The sequence below is a fragment of the Hippoglossus stenolepis genome, chromosome 7, assembly GCF_022539355.2.
Source record: "Hippoglossus stenolepis isolate QCI-W04-F060 chromosome 7, HSTE1.2, whole genome shotgun sequence".
In the NCBI taxonomy this organism is placed as follows: Eukaryota; Metazoa; Chordata; class Actinopteri; order Pleuronectiformes; family Pleuronectidae; genus Hippoglossus; species Hippoglossus stenolepis.
Window position 1 is genome coordinate 12591612 of NC_061489.1, and position 16839 is coordinate 12608450.

The window sequence follows — 16839 nt, forward strand, 5'->3', positions numbered from 1 at the left end:
TTCCCATAGGTCTAATAGTAGTGGTATTATTATTATTATTAGTAGTAGTAGTAGTAGGAGTGGTTTTATTTTGTATTAGTAGGAGAGGTAGTAGTGGTAGTATTATTATTTTTATTATTAGTAGTAGTATTTATTTTAAGACAAACCGTACTCTAGAACATAAATCATTTGTTCAATTGGTTGATTGACAAATAAAAATGATTGATTCGTGTAAGTCTTTATTTTTTCAGGCAAAAATTGCCCAAAGAATAACTGGTGCAGCTTCTCACTTGTGAATGAATGACTGTCTTTGATGGTAAACTTACCAGTTTTTGATTTTTGACTGCTTTTATCATATGTTTAACCATCCAACAACCATCATCGACAACATCCCAGTCCCCTCCTATACTGTCTTCCCCCACCCTGTACCGCTCCTGCTCTCACCTCTCGCCCTACCCCCCTCCTCTCAGCTTACCTCCCTCCCATCCCATCCAGCCGCACTAAATGCCTTGTCACCATAGGTTTTCAAGTTGGTACAGGGGACAGTGAGCAGACCTGTATCTCAGGACTGTAGGTTCCAGGATGGAGTATGAGGGTGGAGTTCGTCAGACCGGTACGGGGGACGGGATGGAGGGATTTATGGATAAGGAGGAGGATTTTTGTATGTGACATTGGAAGTTGTTATTTTAACCAAAGGATTACATTATACACATGACAGAAGACATCAAACTGCTACTGTTCTGGAAGTTTATTCTAACATAAGCATTACAGATATTTTACATCATAATATCTCTAAATATATTTAAATATAGTTTGTCTACTGTGTGGGTTTTAACAAAGGCACTCACCAATGTATGTAACATGGGTATCAAACAAGGAACAGTCATTAGATGGGTTTTTGTGCAAAGGTATGTGTCACAAACATGTACACACGCTGACGGACACAAAATATACCTCTGGAATATTCAACAATATACTCTCATATGTACTCAGGACAAAAACAAACAACTCATTCATGGGATTGTCATTTAGCAGCCTTAACCTTTTAACCTCAGCTCGCATCTCACAGTTCGTCAGGTCACTCAAGTTGTTTGGCAGCTTGAACATATGGAGTATAGAAATATTTACTACAACAGTTGTACTACACAGTCAGCTGAGCCTCTCCAAGGCTTGAAGAACACTGCTGTGGAATAGCCCCGTCTGCCCATTGCTCTCCTGAGTAACCAGAATCCGTCCGTCTGGTCGAGGTCTGTGGAGAAGGACGAGCTCTCCTTGGAGCAGACTGAATTCTGACTCTGTCTGGGCCAAATGCGTTATGGTTACTCTGTGTCTGAAGAAAAAAAAAATATATATTTTTCAGTTCATTAAATAAATAACAAAATTTCAAGTCTACTTCGTCTTTCTGATAATCAATCACTGCTTAATGTCACAGGCAAACACACCTGCTGGGGATAAACTGAGCTGATGCAGCTGACAGGGACTGTTGTGATGACATTGGTTTTTGTGGGTTAGAATTCAGGTCTGACATGGCCTTGTCAAGGCCCTTCCGGAGAACGGGAGCTTTTCCTTCCTTGAGAATGATCCCCGGTCCATCTCTTCCCAGGGTGAGCGATGGGGCCCAAACTTCTAATGGAGCGGGCCCCGACCGGGAGTTGGTGGGGACCTGATTGCCTGAGGACCAGGAGGAGGTTCGAGGCCTTGGAGCAGAGGAGTCTTCATCTGTGAGGAAGCGCACTGACTTTGCAGGCTAGAAACATAAATATTTACTGTCAGAATGTAAACATGTTTAACAGTGATCAAATAGAGAGTAAGAGTTCAAGACTGTATGCACAGAGATCAGCAGTATGACATTACCTTCTCTGTATTGTTCTTGTGCGAGTCAGGTCTGACTAAAATGGAGTGAGGCCCACCGGAGGGGTGTCTATCATACTGAGCTGTTGCCTCGTGTGAAGCGGTGAAGTCCCTGTCCTTCAGGACTCCAGCAGCAGAGGGCGCTGCTGGCTCAGTCATCCAGCCCATGGCTCTACCAGAGCTGGACAGGATGCTGCTGTTTTTCTTCCTCTGCATGGCAGGTGAGTAGCCAGACGCTTGAACTTGTGCAAAGTGCTGTGAGTTGGACAGGACATTCAAAGTGGACATATTGGAGAAGTGGTTTGATCCTGAAAAAAAAACAAAAAAAACATTAAAAAAGATATTCTCTAATAACCTAGTGACAGAATTAAGAAATCAAAAGACATGATGTTGTTTAACACTCACCTCTATGAGGGTTAAAGATACGCCTCACAGTGTCCCAACCTTGGGAGCGACCATAGAAGGACGGTTTTCCAGCGCCCGTGGATGACGTTGCATGCTGTGCTCCATTTGGCACAGATGGAACCTGTCCTGTTGAGTGTATTGCTCCATCAGTGTTCACCCTATCAAGAGCAAGGACCACAGCAGGATTCTTGGCAGCAGTCGGTTTCCTTCCAGCTACCGTGTTGTACTGTGAGGACGCAGTAGCTGCTTTGGTCTCCAGGAGTCTGGCTGACGTTCTGCAGGGAGAAAAATACAAATTGGAAAGTTTATTTGAACCAAGCACCAGCCTCTGTGATACAGTGATATATTTCATGGATAACTGTGTGCTGGTTGACATGTCATCTTGCCCACGTCAAATCACGGTCTGACTCTAAATGTCATTCAGCTCCCACCGTCTCTCACCTAAGCACAGGCGAGATGTAGTTGCTGGGCAAAATACCCACTTTGCCCGTCCTGAGTGATAACCCTCGCAGCCAGCCTTCTTTGAACTTTCCGTACACCCCCACCATCTCTCCTTTCCTCAGCTCCAGCTCCTCTGGCCGCCGTGGTTTGTAGGAGTACAGGACAGCACACCTGAGGGGGTCACACAGAAGAGTGTCTCTGTTAACTCTATAATGTATAATAAAACGTATTTTCATATTTAGCTGCCTTTTTCTGCATTATTTGAATGTTTATGTTCCTTTTTCCATGACCCCACATTATCATACAATTAATATGCAGTTTAAAACAGTGACTCACACACTGATGGAAAGCTGCTGCGTGGAGGAGTTTTTACTGTCAGCAGAGGCCGAGGACATCTGGGGGTTTAGCAGAGCCATAGAGATGGTGGGTGGAGTCTCACTGGTCATCTTCTTACTCTGTAATGGTATGGATTCAAAATCATCATCATATTTGCATGATACATGATGAACAATATGGAAACAAGAGTCATACAGCCACGCAGCTGGTATCATTCATTCTGTTAACAAACCAAAGTAGTGGAGTAATAAAGTTTTGAGGCTACAATCTTAACCCTTGGATTAATGGGTGATGATTTAACCAGTGTACAAAATTTCATGGAAATCCCTCCATCCATCCATGAACTAAATAGCTTATCCCTTGAGCGTCGCTGGGGGGCTGGAGCCAATCTCAGCGGTTGTTGGGGGAGAGGCGCGGTTCACCCTGGTCAAGGTTCCAGCTTGTTGCAGGTTCAACATACAGAGACAAACAACCTTTCTCGCTCCTATTCTCACCTACAGTCAATTTAGAGTCTCCAGTCAACCTAACTCCAACCTGCCTGTCTTTGGTCTGTGGGAGGAAGCCATAGTACCTGGAGGAAACCCTAACAGAAAAGACCCCTGCCGAACTGGGATCCGAACCTGGAAACTTCTTGAAATCCATGATATTCATCTAAAACCAAAATATGTTGCTGAAAATGTTATTTAGAGGACTCAAATTAGAGGAGAGGAGGTTACTAAAGTCCCTCACATTCATCCTACGAATGTATGTGCAAAATTGAATTATAATCCACCAAGTAGATGCTGCAGTATTTCAGTCTCAGCCAAAGTGGTAGACAGACCAGAGAATGGTTAAATTCAGACTGCAGAAGCCTCATTTGAGATTAATTTAGGAAAATGCTCTTGCACAGAACAAAGACCTGTGTTTTGTCCCCAATCCCTTCCACTCAATTTCACTGGCCATTGTGAATAGGAGCAAAAACAATTCAAAAAGGGGATGGGTGTACTGTTTCCAGATGACAAAATGTGGGACCTATCCTCTATTATCTTCTTTCTCATTAACAAAACATTCCCCCACTTTGGGGTTTTTATGATGGCAGTGGAGAGAACTGTCAAACTCGGTTAGATTTCTCGTCAAACCATTTACTCAACATTTACATCCTGCTTCCTGGAATTATATGTATTCTCTCTGTTTATGATTTCAGGTTATTTTCTTTGAAATCACTCCTGAAATGCTGTTTAGAAATACACTGTCAGCCAGTAACAGTAAAAACATACATAAAAAAAACAAACGCACACAATAACCAACTTGATTTTTGCTAACACACTGTGACTGGCTTGAAGTCAGCAGGCTGTGAGTCAGGCCTGGTTCAGCCAGCGACAGCAGGGAGTGATACTGAGGTGTGTCTCACAGCGGTTCATGACACAGCATGAAGTTTTAATCCCCAACGACTTCATTACCTGAACTGAAGAGGGCTTTTTAGTGAGATCTCTAATTATTATTTACTCTTCTGACCAAACAAACCCACACACATAGGTGTTCTTATTGTCATCATTACAGAGAGGTGGAAATGTTTTATCTCCTCAGTGACGTCCACAGATGCTCGCTGCTATTTTCAGCACTATAGCACTCAACTGCTACTTAAAGTATTAATGCTGGCCTGTGGGCCTGGGGTTCCCTCTATAAACAGTGCTGTATATCCCATGGATCCCACCGCTCTCTCACCATTAAGCTGCACTGCATTCACACTGTAACTCAAGAGAAACACAAAGAGCCATAATTAGGATGCAGCCAACGCTGTAAGTCTCAGAGTCTCTCCTGTCAAAGGATGTGCTGTGAGGCAGAAGTAAAGAGGGATACAGTTGGGATGCATTTAGTATGTCCTGAAGACATTCCAGCTTCACGTCACACAGGGGAGTTGGATGGGTGAGTGTCAGGGGGTGTTCCAACACGATGGGCAAAGCAGGAATTGCCCGCGGTCCACTCTGCATTTTCTGTATCACTTTTTTGAGGGAAAGGCGACAAAGTATCTAACATCTATATGTGAACTTTGACCACTCACGGTTAATGTTTTATCAGCTCCAAAGATACAAAACTTCAGCTGTATCAGGCTGGAGATGGCCAGGCACCATCACCCTGTAGTGGCTGTGGCTGTATTTACATACAGTTACTCCACTATTGGTCATGCAGTGAATAAAGTGTTATTTGGCTTAAACTGTTGACATGTTCCTGCTGCAATAAATAATCTGCTTAACAGAATATTAATGTTGCTGCTAATGAGAGAACTCAACCAGCAACCTCACATAATCCTAAGGAAACCCCGAAGTGTTCAAAATCAAATAAATAAATCAGCCACGATGAAATAAACAACTACAAGAATAAATTCCCCGTAATATAATTATTCCCTGGGAAAATATATATATTGGGGAAAAAAGCTGTATCTTGCAATGTTATGGTACGGTCACAGATCTGCTTCCTGTGGCCACGCTGTAATTTGCCTCGCCACAGGAAGCGGATGTTTTATTTGCCCCCTCACTCTCACAGATTGGAAGTGGACAAAATGTTTATGTTCGCCACTGAAACATTCACGTATGTATGACCGTTAACTTAAAGAAAATGATATGAAAAATTCCTTGATCTGCCCTCAAAAATTGAATGGGTTCTTTCCTGCCCATGTCCCATCACCTTTAATGTTTTTGGGAATCTCCTCAGTGGTTTTTTGCATAATTCTGCTGACAAACAAATGGACAGGAGCAAATATATAACCTCAAAGGCTGAGATGATAAACTTAGTTTTTTTAGGATAACCAGTATTATTGCTGAGAGATGAACACAAAGTGAAAATGTGCCATGTGCATTAATAACCGACGTTAATGCTACACCCACACACCACACACACCACACACACACACACACACACACACACACACACACACACACACACACACACACACACACGGTCAGATTGCTGTTGGCTGGAGCTCTGCTGGAAATGACACAATACCAACCATCTCTATTGAATATCAGCACTAGGCTCACACTACAGGCCTGCACTGAATCATCCACACAAAGTCTGACAGTTTCTTTCAGATTAAATCCTGACTCACACAGCCCTCACGCTGACTTCAACAACAACCTCCTGAGATTAAGGCGGCTGTGGTTTTTAGAAATTGTTGTCTGATGAATATCAAGACCTCAGGGTGTGATTGGAAACTCCAGGTTGTGGCTCCTCAAGTTTGGAAGTCTTTCCTGTTTCAGTAAAGATTTGTGGACACCTTTGCTGCCATTGTAGAGCACTTTGTAATGTGGATTTCTGAAAAGTGCTCTATTAATAAAGTTCATTATTATCTGCTCAAATCCCACCTTTTTTATACTCCCAATCAATTAATCCACGAATTATATCAGCTCTATTATACAGTCAATTCCCAGGCTTCAATTGTTGATGGTTTAAAAATAAGCGTTATGTAAAAATGCTAACTGGTGCCCTAATGTACCAGTGAAACAACTCTCCTCTGTTGCATCTGAGGATGTTTACTTTTTGCTTTTGGCTCATTTCCATGCTAAGTTCTGCTCTTACATAAGCATGCCATTATTCACACTAATACGCATTATTTCATCCACAGTTGGTGGGAAGCTGCACCTCTCTTTAAAAACAGCCGAGCCAGAGGTGAGGGTTGATGGAACGCGACACTAAGAATAGAGCGCACGCTGCGTGGCTCTGGTCAGTGGAGAGCTCGAGCCCTATGCTTCTTAAAAAAGGGAAGTGCCCGGCTCATCTGCCTGATGTGAAAGTGAGTGTTACCTGCTTAGTGAAGAGGAAGGAGTTTGAAGGCAGGAGTGGGGGGAGAGAGAGAGAGAGAGAGAGAGAGAGAAAGAGAGAGAGAGAAAAGAGAAAGAGAAAGAGAAAGAGAGAGAGAAAAAAGAGAAAGAGAAAGAAAGAGAGAGAGAGAGAGAGAGAGAGAGAGAGAGAGAGAGAGAGAGAGAGAGAGAGAGAGAGAGAGGGGTCCGTTATGTAAGCAACTTCACCAGTGACTCATCATCGTCAGTATGAGAGAGATAAGCAGACACACTGAGGGACTCTCCAAGCCTCCCACTCCTTCTTCCTACTTCAGCTTTGCCTTTTCGCAGCTCACAAATGTTGCTTTTGTGTTTCTCCTCTCAGGTCTGCGCCATCTTTGTTTTCAACATTCCCTCTCACCTTTTCCTCTTCCCCTCTTATCTCTCCCATTTCCGTATTTTTCTCAGTCTCCCGTACCTCCCTTCCTGTCTTGGTTTTTCTCCAAACTGCAGTATAGGTTTAGCATGTTGACGTTCTGAAATGTACTGTGCGACTGTGGGATAGAGCAGTGAAATCTGAAATGAAACATAACAGATGATTGTCTCAGAGGCGGGGCGCTTGGCAGCAGGTTACACTGTATTATTAAAGCTTTCATGTTGACACTGCACTCAGACACTCGCTGGCCATGATTTCACAGGACTCCCAGCTTTATTTATAAAAACTGTGATAGGAAATGAATTTATCAAGAACTTTAAACTTTAAAAAGTGACTAAATCAGTGAATTATCTTATAGCATTTTACACTGTGTTCTCTTACAGTTTTTCTATCATGTTGCTTTTCCATTGTCATGTTTAGCTGATTTGTCCTCTGCCACTAAACTCCTCTTGTCTTGCCTGATTTAGGGAAATAAAAGGTAATGGACGAAATTGTCCCTTGGAGACTTTCATCATCCTTCCATCATCTTATCATGTGGTGCAGTCCTATCAAATATGCAGCAGGTTTCAAAGAGTGGATTCTTTATTTAGCAGACTGTCCTCAGGCCCGTACGTTTCTAAATTCTGATCAGAGAGAAAGTGTGTTCATGACTCTAGTGTTTACGTAATGATTCATTAAGAAGGTAGCGATGAGCTCGGTTTTTCCAGTGGTATCGTGCTTCCTAGAGGTTAATAGAAGTACTTTAAATGGTCCTCTGTGTTATACACTTGAACACTTGTCATTCTATTATAAATAAATGAGCTTTACTCTTTTCGTTAAAGTCTTTACCTTGTGTATTCTAAGAATACAAGTGCAGTTTGCTTGTCCTGTGTTGATGCTCCTGAGCTACTTTAGAATTATTCCTTATCATGAGTTAGTCCACCTCAAACCTGGCTCCAGGCTGAGGATAACAGCAGACATTAAGGCTGAAAACATGGTGTAAATGATCTTGACCTTGAATCTAAATGTTGGACACTTGGATTTTTTCTGTTGTTTTTTTACATTTGAATAATCAGTCACCATTTACTTAAATTGGATTGGATTTGGCTGCAATGCTGTTTACCTCCTAATCTCCTAAAGTGTTTTGTGGACTCCAACACTTCACCCACCCCTCCATCGTCATTGTGGTGAGTAGATAATGAGTGAATTTTCATTTTTGGGTGAACTATCTCTTTAATCTCATTCGTTTGTGATTGATAATTAAAAAAATTTTTTTTTTCATACATTACATGTCTGCCATTTCAGAGGAGTGTTGAGCAAACAACACAATCTTCAGACCTTACAACTTTTCAAAAATAAAAGCCCTGTAATTCAGCTCGATATAAAGCATTGCAGCAACAAAACATGCTTTTACTTTGTAGACAATTTGCTAAAGGGGAAGTGAGCCTTAAATGTTGTTGCCATGATGGAAATTGTCACCCATGATGCCCGTTAATGTCCGTGTCAGTCCAACATGGTGAAATCAAAATAATCCGATTATCAAAATGATCTGGCAATGATTTGCCGCTAACAGTTGTCAACCACTGTTGTAGATTATCTGAGGACGTAGAAGAAGACACGTTCAACTCGGTCCGCAGATTGAATGCACACTGCCCTCTCCCCACTGACTGCTACAGATTGTGACTCGCCTGTTTATTCAGATTTTAACAATACTGAACATTTGCGTGTCTGAATCACACAAAACTCAGCACTGCACTTCCTCAGACAATTTACAATAATCATGCCAAGTGTGGAGCTGATTAGAGGAACGGTTCGTGAGATATGCGTTCCACAGACAGACAGAGACATAAAGACAGACAGACGTTTGTGGAATCAGTAGACAACAAGTTCACAGCTTCCTTCAACTCTCTACCCTTAAAAAAACTAACAAAAACAAATAATAGGCCAGGACACACACCCTGTGTTATTCATCTCTGAGGGAAAACCCTGGTTTATGTCCCAGGACTGATGATTAAGGACCTTTCAAAGTTTCAGTTCACTTAACTCCTGTCCTCACTCCTTTCATATCCAGCCCCTCTCCACATCTGTATTGTCTTAATGAGAGCCACCTACCATGTAACGACCAAAAACACAAGGGCGATGCCGCTCTTTCATTCATTCCTTAAGCTTAGTGTCATGGCTCCCTCCCTGTAACCCTGAGGACAACTTGATCCCTACGTGACTCATACAAACATCTATTACCGCAGACAAAACCACTGTGCCTCTTGCTAACCACATGTCTTCTGTTAAATTAAATAACTGCAGACACAACAAAGCCCAACACGGTTCAGCTCAAAGGTTACGGAAGAGGAATCTAATAAAGATACAAATAAATGACTTTATCACATCAGTATAGAATGCATTGGGACGGATATGTTTGCATGTGACTCACGTGTAACAGGTGTCTGTGCGAGGGGTCAGAGTGGCGTCTTATTCGATGAGAGTTCACTCTGGAGGGGTGAGAGTGGCCCCGGGCAGCAGAGGGCACAGAGAGCTGGAGTGGCTGACCCTGACGGTTGAAGCCGTTGATGGTGCTGATGTTGGTCGTCTGGTATAAGTGGCTGCTGCCGGCCACGGGCTGTTTCCACTGGCTGGAGAGGGGCAAAGCATTGATGATGGGCGTCTTAGCTGGAACTTGAAGGACTCCGTAATGGCCCGTCCAGTTGGCTGCGTCAGTGGCCTTGTCTTTGCCCCCTTTACCAGAACGATAGTGAGAATCTGCTGAGTCACTCGCCCGCCGACTCTTTCCCTCTAGCTGTTTGGCAGCCACAGAGATTGGCTGAAAGAGATGAATTCATAAAGAGAAGCCACGGTGAAAATCGGGATAAATCCTAACACACAGAGAAGTCAATCCTCAGTCAAGAAAATCCTCTTCAACTCACTCCTACCGGTGCCTGTCAACCTCTGCTCCTGCTGAGCAGCCAAACGTCTGTCTAAACACACCCACTTATCACTACTCCACTCACCCCTACTACTTGTTGGGCAGACAGGCAGACAGCAGGATAAGTACCAGCCAATAAGCCAGGACGGGTTGACTGGTGCTGAGAGAGGAGCTGCACACACAGACAGGCATGGTGGGGTTAATGCTTTCACTCCCCACAGTGATGTGCTGTTATGCCACCCAAGCAGAGAAAGCATTACTGTCTTCACGCCTGACTGCACGACACGAGGAGAGGCGGGCTCGGGAAGGATAGAGGAGAGGAGGAAAGTAGAGGATGAAAGAATAGAGTACGGAGGAAGATAAAGATGAAGAGCATCACTGAGGCGGGGCTTTAGGAAAAGAAATGTTGTGAGCGGGATATGAAAGGAGGCATGAGAGGAGGATAGGACTAATGGGAGTGGGGGACATTTTAAGGGAAAACTACTGATGACAAGTGAGAGAAGTGAGCAAGAAGTGAATGAGGCAGCACATGTAGCCACTGTAGGAACAAATAGAGTTTCCCCCAGCATGTATGAAGTTAATTCCTGGAGGCAGAAAGTACAGAGGAAAACAAATGACAGCCAAGCGAGCAAAGCAAGCACTGCAGACCTGAGTAAGCCACATAGTCACAGACTAATGAGCAGCTGCAGACACAGCAGGGCTTCACAGATTAGCTCTCTGCCTCAGCACTTGGCAGCGCAAGAGTAACATTTAGGGCTGAATCAAAGATTTGAATGAAAACTAAGGTATTGCCCTGGCAGTGACCTGGAATTAATGACATCCAGCGACTACGTCTGTGGTTCAGTTCATTAAAAGAGCGACACCATCAAAGTGCAAAACAGCAAGTGTCAAACTTGATCACTCTGAGAAGGCCACAACCTGCACTCCAACTACAAAGGAAGGTTGTAAAAAAAGAAAATGTTCTCACCTCAGTAAACTGCTGAGGGCAAATTCCAACTTTGTCCCCGAGCTTGGCTTCAATCCAGTACTCATCCAGCCGTCTGATGACAGTAAGGATGTCGCCCTGTAAACCAGAAATAAGTAATGAACTCAACTTAGAGAAAGTTGTGAAAAGGTGAGAACAGGCAGAGAAACCATGGGGAGGAATAATAAGACAAAAGATGGCCAGGTGGTCATGACAGAGTGTCCTCGCCCTGGAGAGTGAGGAGCACTCAACTCGGAAAACTCTCCCCGTGTTTCTCCCTCCCTTTCTCTCCCAGCGCTCTATGTGTCTGCAGGCCCAGTCCTTTCTGCAGCCAGGCTCGCTCTAAAAAACCATCTGACCATCTGCATTTAAAAAAAGAAAAAGAGGCGAGCTCAAGTGTGCTTTAATGGAGAGCACACAAGTATTGAAGCCCTTATATAACTGCCTCAGAAATCCTTCAGGGTAAGTCAACCCACTGCAACAAAGATCTGAACCTCCGGCCCCGCAAGTCTCTCTTAACATTCAGAAGAACAAAAAAGCTATCACCACTATGTGTTAGTACAACTGGGAACTTTCTGTGCTACACAAAATCAGTTCACTGCAAGTTCATGTCCAAAAAAAACACACAATTTCTCTAATATTGGAGCAGGGGGAAAATATGCTGATCTGATAAGGACATCTGATATTCAAAATATGTTTCTAATATAAGACGACTTCTATTAAAAACGACAAAATGTATCTTTCATTCATCCATAAAAAAAACTCCCATGGGCCAATGTTCTTTACATCACTCAAAATGTTATTAACCAGAGAAGATAAATTAGTTTTAGAATTCAAGAAACTGCAACAAGTTGATATTTTAGAGCTGCAACCATTAGTCAATCAACAAAAAATGTATCTGCAACCAATTCTATAACTGAGTCACTGTTTAAGTGGCACAGTGGTTCAGTGTTTAGCACCGTTTCCTCACAGCAAAAAGGTCCTTTATTTAAGTAGTTTTATTTTAAGGTAGTTTGCACTTTTACTCCACTACATATATGAGCAAATATCTGTACTTTCTACTCCACTACATTTTTACAAAGTATTGCATTACACGTTCAAACTGTTCTTTTGGATTTTTAAAAGTAGTCAAGAACGAAAGGGGAAATTGGTTGATTGATCCAATCAGAGCAGGCAAGTAACATTAGACCCCGCCTCCTTCAACAAGAGCAGAGTGCGCCTGCAGCAGCAGACTCAGCCATAATGATGTAGTAAAACTTTGCTTTAGGGACTAGGCTACACTCTGCAAGAACTTTTACTTTACTTACTTTTACTCAAATGGAAAATTCTTTTACGTTTAGTTGACTACATTTTTGTCATTCATTTGCACGTTTACTAAAGTACAAATAAAGGCCAGTCTCTCAAACAAAACCAGACATACAAAGAGGTCACGTGTAACATTTGTCACAATGTGCTGATATTTTATAAACTTCTGATAAAATATTCAATAATAATAATAATAAGGATCTTCAATAATGACATGTACTATATTTCTTTTCTAAACACATAATCAAAATCATTTATGACATGATATTTCAGCACTAGCAGCGATCCTAAATGCTAGTTAAGGTTTCTGCAGGAAACTGGTAGTTAGCCATGCACTCATATCCTGCTGCATCGACATCGTTAGTAGATGAAGTCAACAGCAACACTTATTTTACTAATCCTTGAAGGCCTGTGTAGTAGCTGCGTATTCATTTTTATTCTTCTCTATCTAAGAGTTGGAAGCAGTTGCTAGTAATTTAAAAAGATCAAGTGTTTCCTGTTACATTAAGTCTACAGTTTGAGAGTCAGACCTTGAAGAAGCTGAGACAATATTTACTGTCCTCCAGGTTCATTTCTTCTGGATTAAAGTTGTACAGCGCCCTGCAGAGAACCAGTGGCTGGGGGTGCTGCTGGAGGGGCTGCAGCTGAGGCACCAGGGTGACGGCCTGCTGTGCGCTGGCAGTCACAGACAAACCGCTGCCGTCTCCAGCGTTTCCTTGGTGCCACTTTTCATCCGCTTTGTGTTTCGGGGTGATACCGTTGCCAGGAGCCAGGGCCGGCTTTCCTGATCCGTCATCACGCAGGTTTCGCGTGGAAGCTCTGAAAGCAAGCTGGGAACAGACAAAAAGAAAAACCACACATCAGCTGTACTGCAAGATGAAGTTATTTGACTAAAATCATATTTCTGAAGATGGTGAGATCGTTCACTTTATGGATTATGGGATGTAAAGGCCCTCTAGGCTGCACTCCCTTTTGAAGAACACGAGAATTGTCTTGTCAAAATTTGACAGTGGGTGAAACACTGCTATTTATTATGTCCTTTTACTTCAACTGTGCCAAACTGTGACCAGGTTCTGTGCAGAGGTGACTGGTGAACAAGAGAGAGGACAGGTATATAAATCTGTAATAAGCTCTGGAAAAACCGTGTTACAGGTTTCACTCAGGATGAGAGACAGTTTGAAAAAACCTCTGCATCTTTTTCATGTTCTGATCTGGATATGCAGATAATAAGAAACGTGCTTTTCCCCCTAAGAGGATTTATAGTTTTGACTATAGTACTATACTGTGGCGTAACTTTGATAAAAGGGACGATGGAAGGAGGTGGGTTGCATTTTTTGCCAAATGCAGCCAGGTCTTACGAAATTTTCCCAGATTACCAACCCTAGCTTTAACCCGAAATATAGCTTTTTCAAAGATTATACAGCATTTTAATAATCTGAAATATTGTTGTACAGTTTACAATCCATAAATTGGTTTCACCGAATAAGACAAATGGAAAATCATTGTTAATTTAAAGAATTTGCTTCATTTAAATAATCTCATTGCGAGTCTAATTTATTGTCCATATCAACAATAACACACCTTTCCCTGTCACTGTCAGGCTAAGCTCATATTTCATCTCCTCAGAGTTCATTATTTTACATATCTCTATGTTAGAGGTAATTTAAAGATGAACACAGTAAAATTAACAGTTTTGGTGAAGCTGGAACAAATCACACCACGTCATGTTTGAGCTGCGCGTTTCTGAATTTCGCATTGGAAAATGCCAGAATCATCACAGACTCTGTTTTCAGATTTTTGAACTGTGACTGAACTCGAGCTGCACATTTCAAATAAAGTCTTGAACGCTCTGAGCAGTTTATACGAAGACAAACTGAGAAGGCAGCTCTCTGTGTTTCTCGTCACACGGGAGAATAAAACATTCGAACCAAATGATCGCTGCGTAACGGCCGACTGACTGCGAGGTATCCTTAGAGTTTAAATCAGGTCACAGGGTGATAAGTTTAAAACCACAACCTTCAACAAAAATCTGTCTTTAAAGTTAACAGAAATAATAATGAGACATTTATCGTGATAGTTATTGCTATCGACTGATGTGGTGGTTGCTGGTTGTCAGTGAGGAGGAGAGGAGGGGGTGGGGTTCCCTTTATCATCTATGATGTCAGAAGTAAATCGTCCTCCGTCTGAAGTACGTCTGTAAAAATAATGACGCGCACTCCTCCTGGAGGTTTGAGGGAAGCTCATCACTTACTTTAGGCTCACTTCACCAGAGGAAACATTTTGATACCTTCCAGCTTCATTCGTGAGTGAAGCTGAACACTTATTAAGAAAAAGAATACTTAAGTTAGGTGAATACACTGGGGTGAGAAAACAATTCAACAGGTCATAGATGAGATATATAAGCCTTATTCCACAAAGTGCATAACTAATGGGAGATGATAAATATTAAATGGTCTGTCTAGTCACTCAAAGCGCTTCCCAGTACAGTTTTTTGCTATTCACCCATTCATACATATATTTATACAGTGCATTCATAACACAACACATCACTCACACAGTGTTGGCACAACCGTCAGGTACTATTTGGGGTTCAGTATCTTCCGCATGCCGAACGGGGGACACTGAAATTGTAAACAGGCTTTTATCTCACGACTGAATGAAACCAATTAATTTTTGTGGAGAGAAAATCCTCACAGTCACTGTTGATTTTTGATGATGTTCTTAAATGTCTTTAAGTCTTTAATAATCTTACAGTTATCAATACATTTCAAAATAACATCTCAGTTTTGAAAGGAAGAACCAGATTTAGAGGAATAATCATATACTGATGATAGACGGCACCCAAACTGGACTTATTACAGATAGGCAGATGATTGGGTCGGGGTCTTGCACTGACCTCACTGTGGCCTTGCATCTCTCTGTGTTGACCCTCAGGCTGCTGCTGACCCTCCCTCGGTGCAGAGCCGCCCCTGAACAAGGGCAATGCATAGCGGCCAGTCTGTCTGCTGTTGGGCCCCGTGGAGCCTTGGAGCCCCTCCAGGAGCCGCACGAGCAGGAGGTTCGCAGGGAGCTCCTCCACCGTCCTGGCCGGGACAGGGGCACCGCACTCTGGGCAGAGCAGCTGGGAGTGGGCCACCTCGTACCTCTGCAGGCAGGGGGCACAGAACGTGTGCTGGCAGGGCAGGACCTTGGCTGACACATCCAGCCGCTCCAGACACAGAGGACACTCCAGCAGTGTCATCAGAGCCAGCTCCTCCATTTTATATGGGGCCACCTCTGTTAGAGACAAGGGCCTCTGCTGGTACATATGAGACACTGTCCTCCACCATACTGGGAGAGAAGAGAGAGAAAGGCTCAGATGTTACTGTTTGTTATTTCACAGTGAAGGTGTTTAAGCATGGCTGACTGCAGCAGCCAGGCTTCACGCAGACAAGTCAGTCAACGCTACACGCTGCTGTTGAGGCTACAGGTGTCTCACCTGCGCGGCCAGGTGAGACTGACACTAACAGGAAATGTCCACGGAAGACGAAACATGGCCACTTTTTCTTTCTCAATGACACAGAGCACTCCGACATGTCGTACTCACACGTGTATCCGCGGTCAGCTCCACTCAATTCACACTAACCCCGGTCAGGAAACGACTGAAGTCTTCGGCTCTGTCGCGATGACGCAGCGTCCTGGGCAGCGGACGGGACGACGCGCTGCTGGCGTTTGTTTTCCTCCGGTGACACCTCTCAGCTGCACCGTCCACATTTCAGTGACGACATGAAACCGACCAGTGGGAATCAAGCTTTAGACAAACAGGTGAAACTCCGTGTGTCTGAGCCGCAGCCGAACTCAGTCATTAGGAACTGTATCAGATTTCACTGCCCAACACACTTTAACCCTTCATCAGCTGTGTGTGTGAGAGTGCGCGCTCGCGGGCGTGTGTGTGCATTTATATGACTCTTATTTTTATATATATATATACGTATGTGTATGTGTCTATATGTATGTATAAATTATATATATATATTTATATTTATATTTATATGAGTGTGTGTGTGTGTGTGTGTGTGTGTGTGTGTGTGTGTACCTGTACTTTTACCTTTGTGAGGACCATTTTAAACATAGACATTTTGACCAGTCCTCATTTTTTCAATGGACTGTTTGAGGTTTAAGACTTGGTTCTAAGGTTAGTGTTAGAATCAGGGTTAGAATCAGGGTAAGAATCAGGGTAAGAATCCGGGTAAGAATCCGGGTTAGAATCCAGGTTAGGGTTAGGCATTTAGTTTTCATGGTTAAGGTTAGGGTAAGGGGCAGGGGAATGCATTATGCCAATGAGTGTCCTCACTATGATAGAAGAAAAAGAATGTGTGTGTGTGTGTGTGTATACAGTAAATATATGCATGTTTTTATATAAAAGTGTGTATGTACATGTTGTATATATATAAAATAAGAAATACTATTTTAAAGTACATTAAAAAAG

At 42.9% G+C, this 16839-nt stretch overlaps 1 protein-coding gene across 2 annotated transcripts; it reads right to left on the reverse strand.

Moving 5' to 3' along the window:
* Positions 1-712: 712 nt before the first annotated feature.
* Positions 713-16235, reverse strand: sh3rf2 (SH3 domain containing ring finger 2). Of its 2 annotated transcripts, XM_035161453.2 has the most exons (12): positions 15958-16235; positions 15268-15701; positions 12902-13201; positions 11070-11165; positions 10188-10274; positions 9614-10000; positions 3013-3131; positions 2677-2847; positions 2236-2510; positions 1834-2138; positions 1422-1726; positions 713-1309 (listed from the first exon to the last, which is right to left on the reverse strand). In XM_035161453.2, exons 2-12 carry the CDS (start codon positions 15676-15678, stop codon positions 1129-1131), a joined length of 2637 nt encoding a protein of 878 aa, XP_035017344.2. In that variant the 5' UTR covers positions 15679-15701; positions 15958-16235; the 3' UTR covers positions 713-1128. The 2 variants fall into 2 exon arrangements, with proteins under 2 accessions (XP_035017344.2, XP_047196655.1); XM_047340699.1 differs by lacking the exon at positions 10188-10274.
* Between the last annotated feature and the right edge of the window lie 604 nt (positions 16236-16839).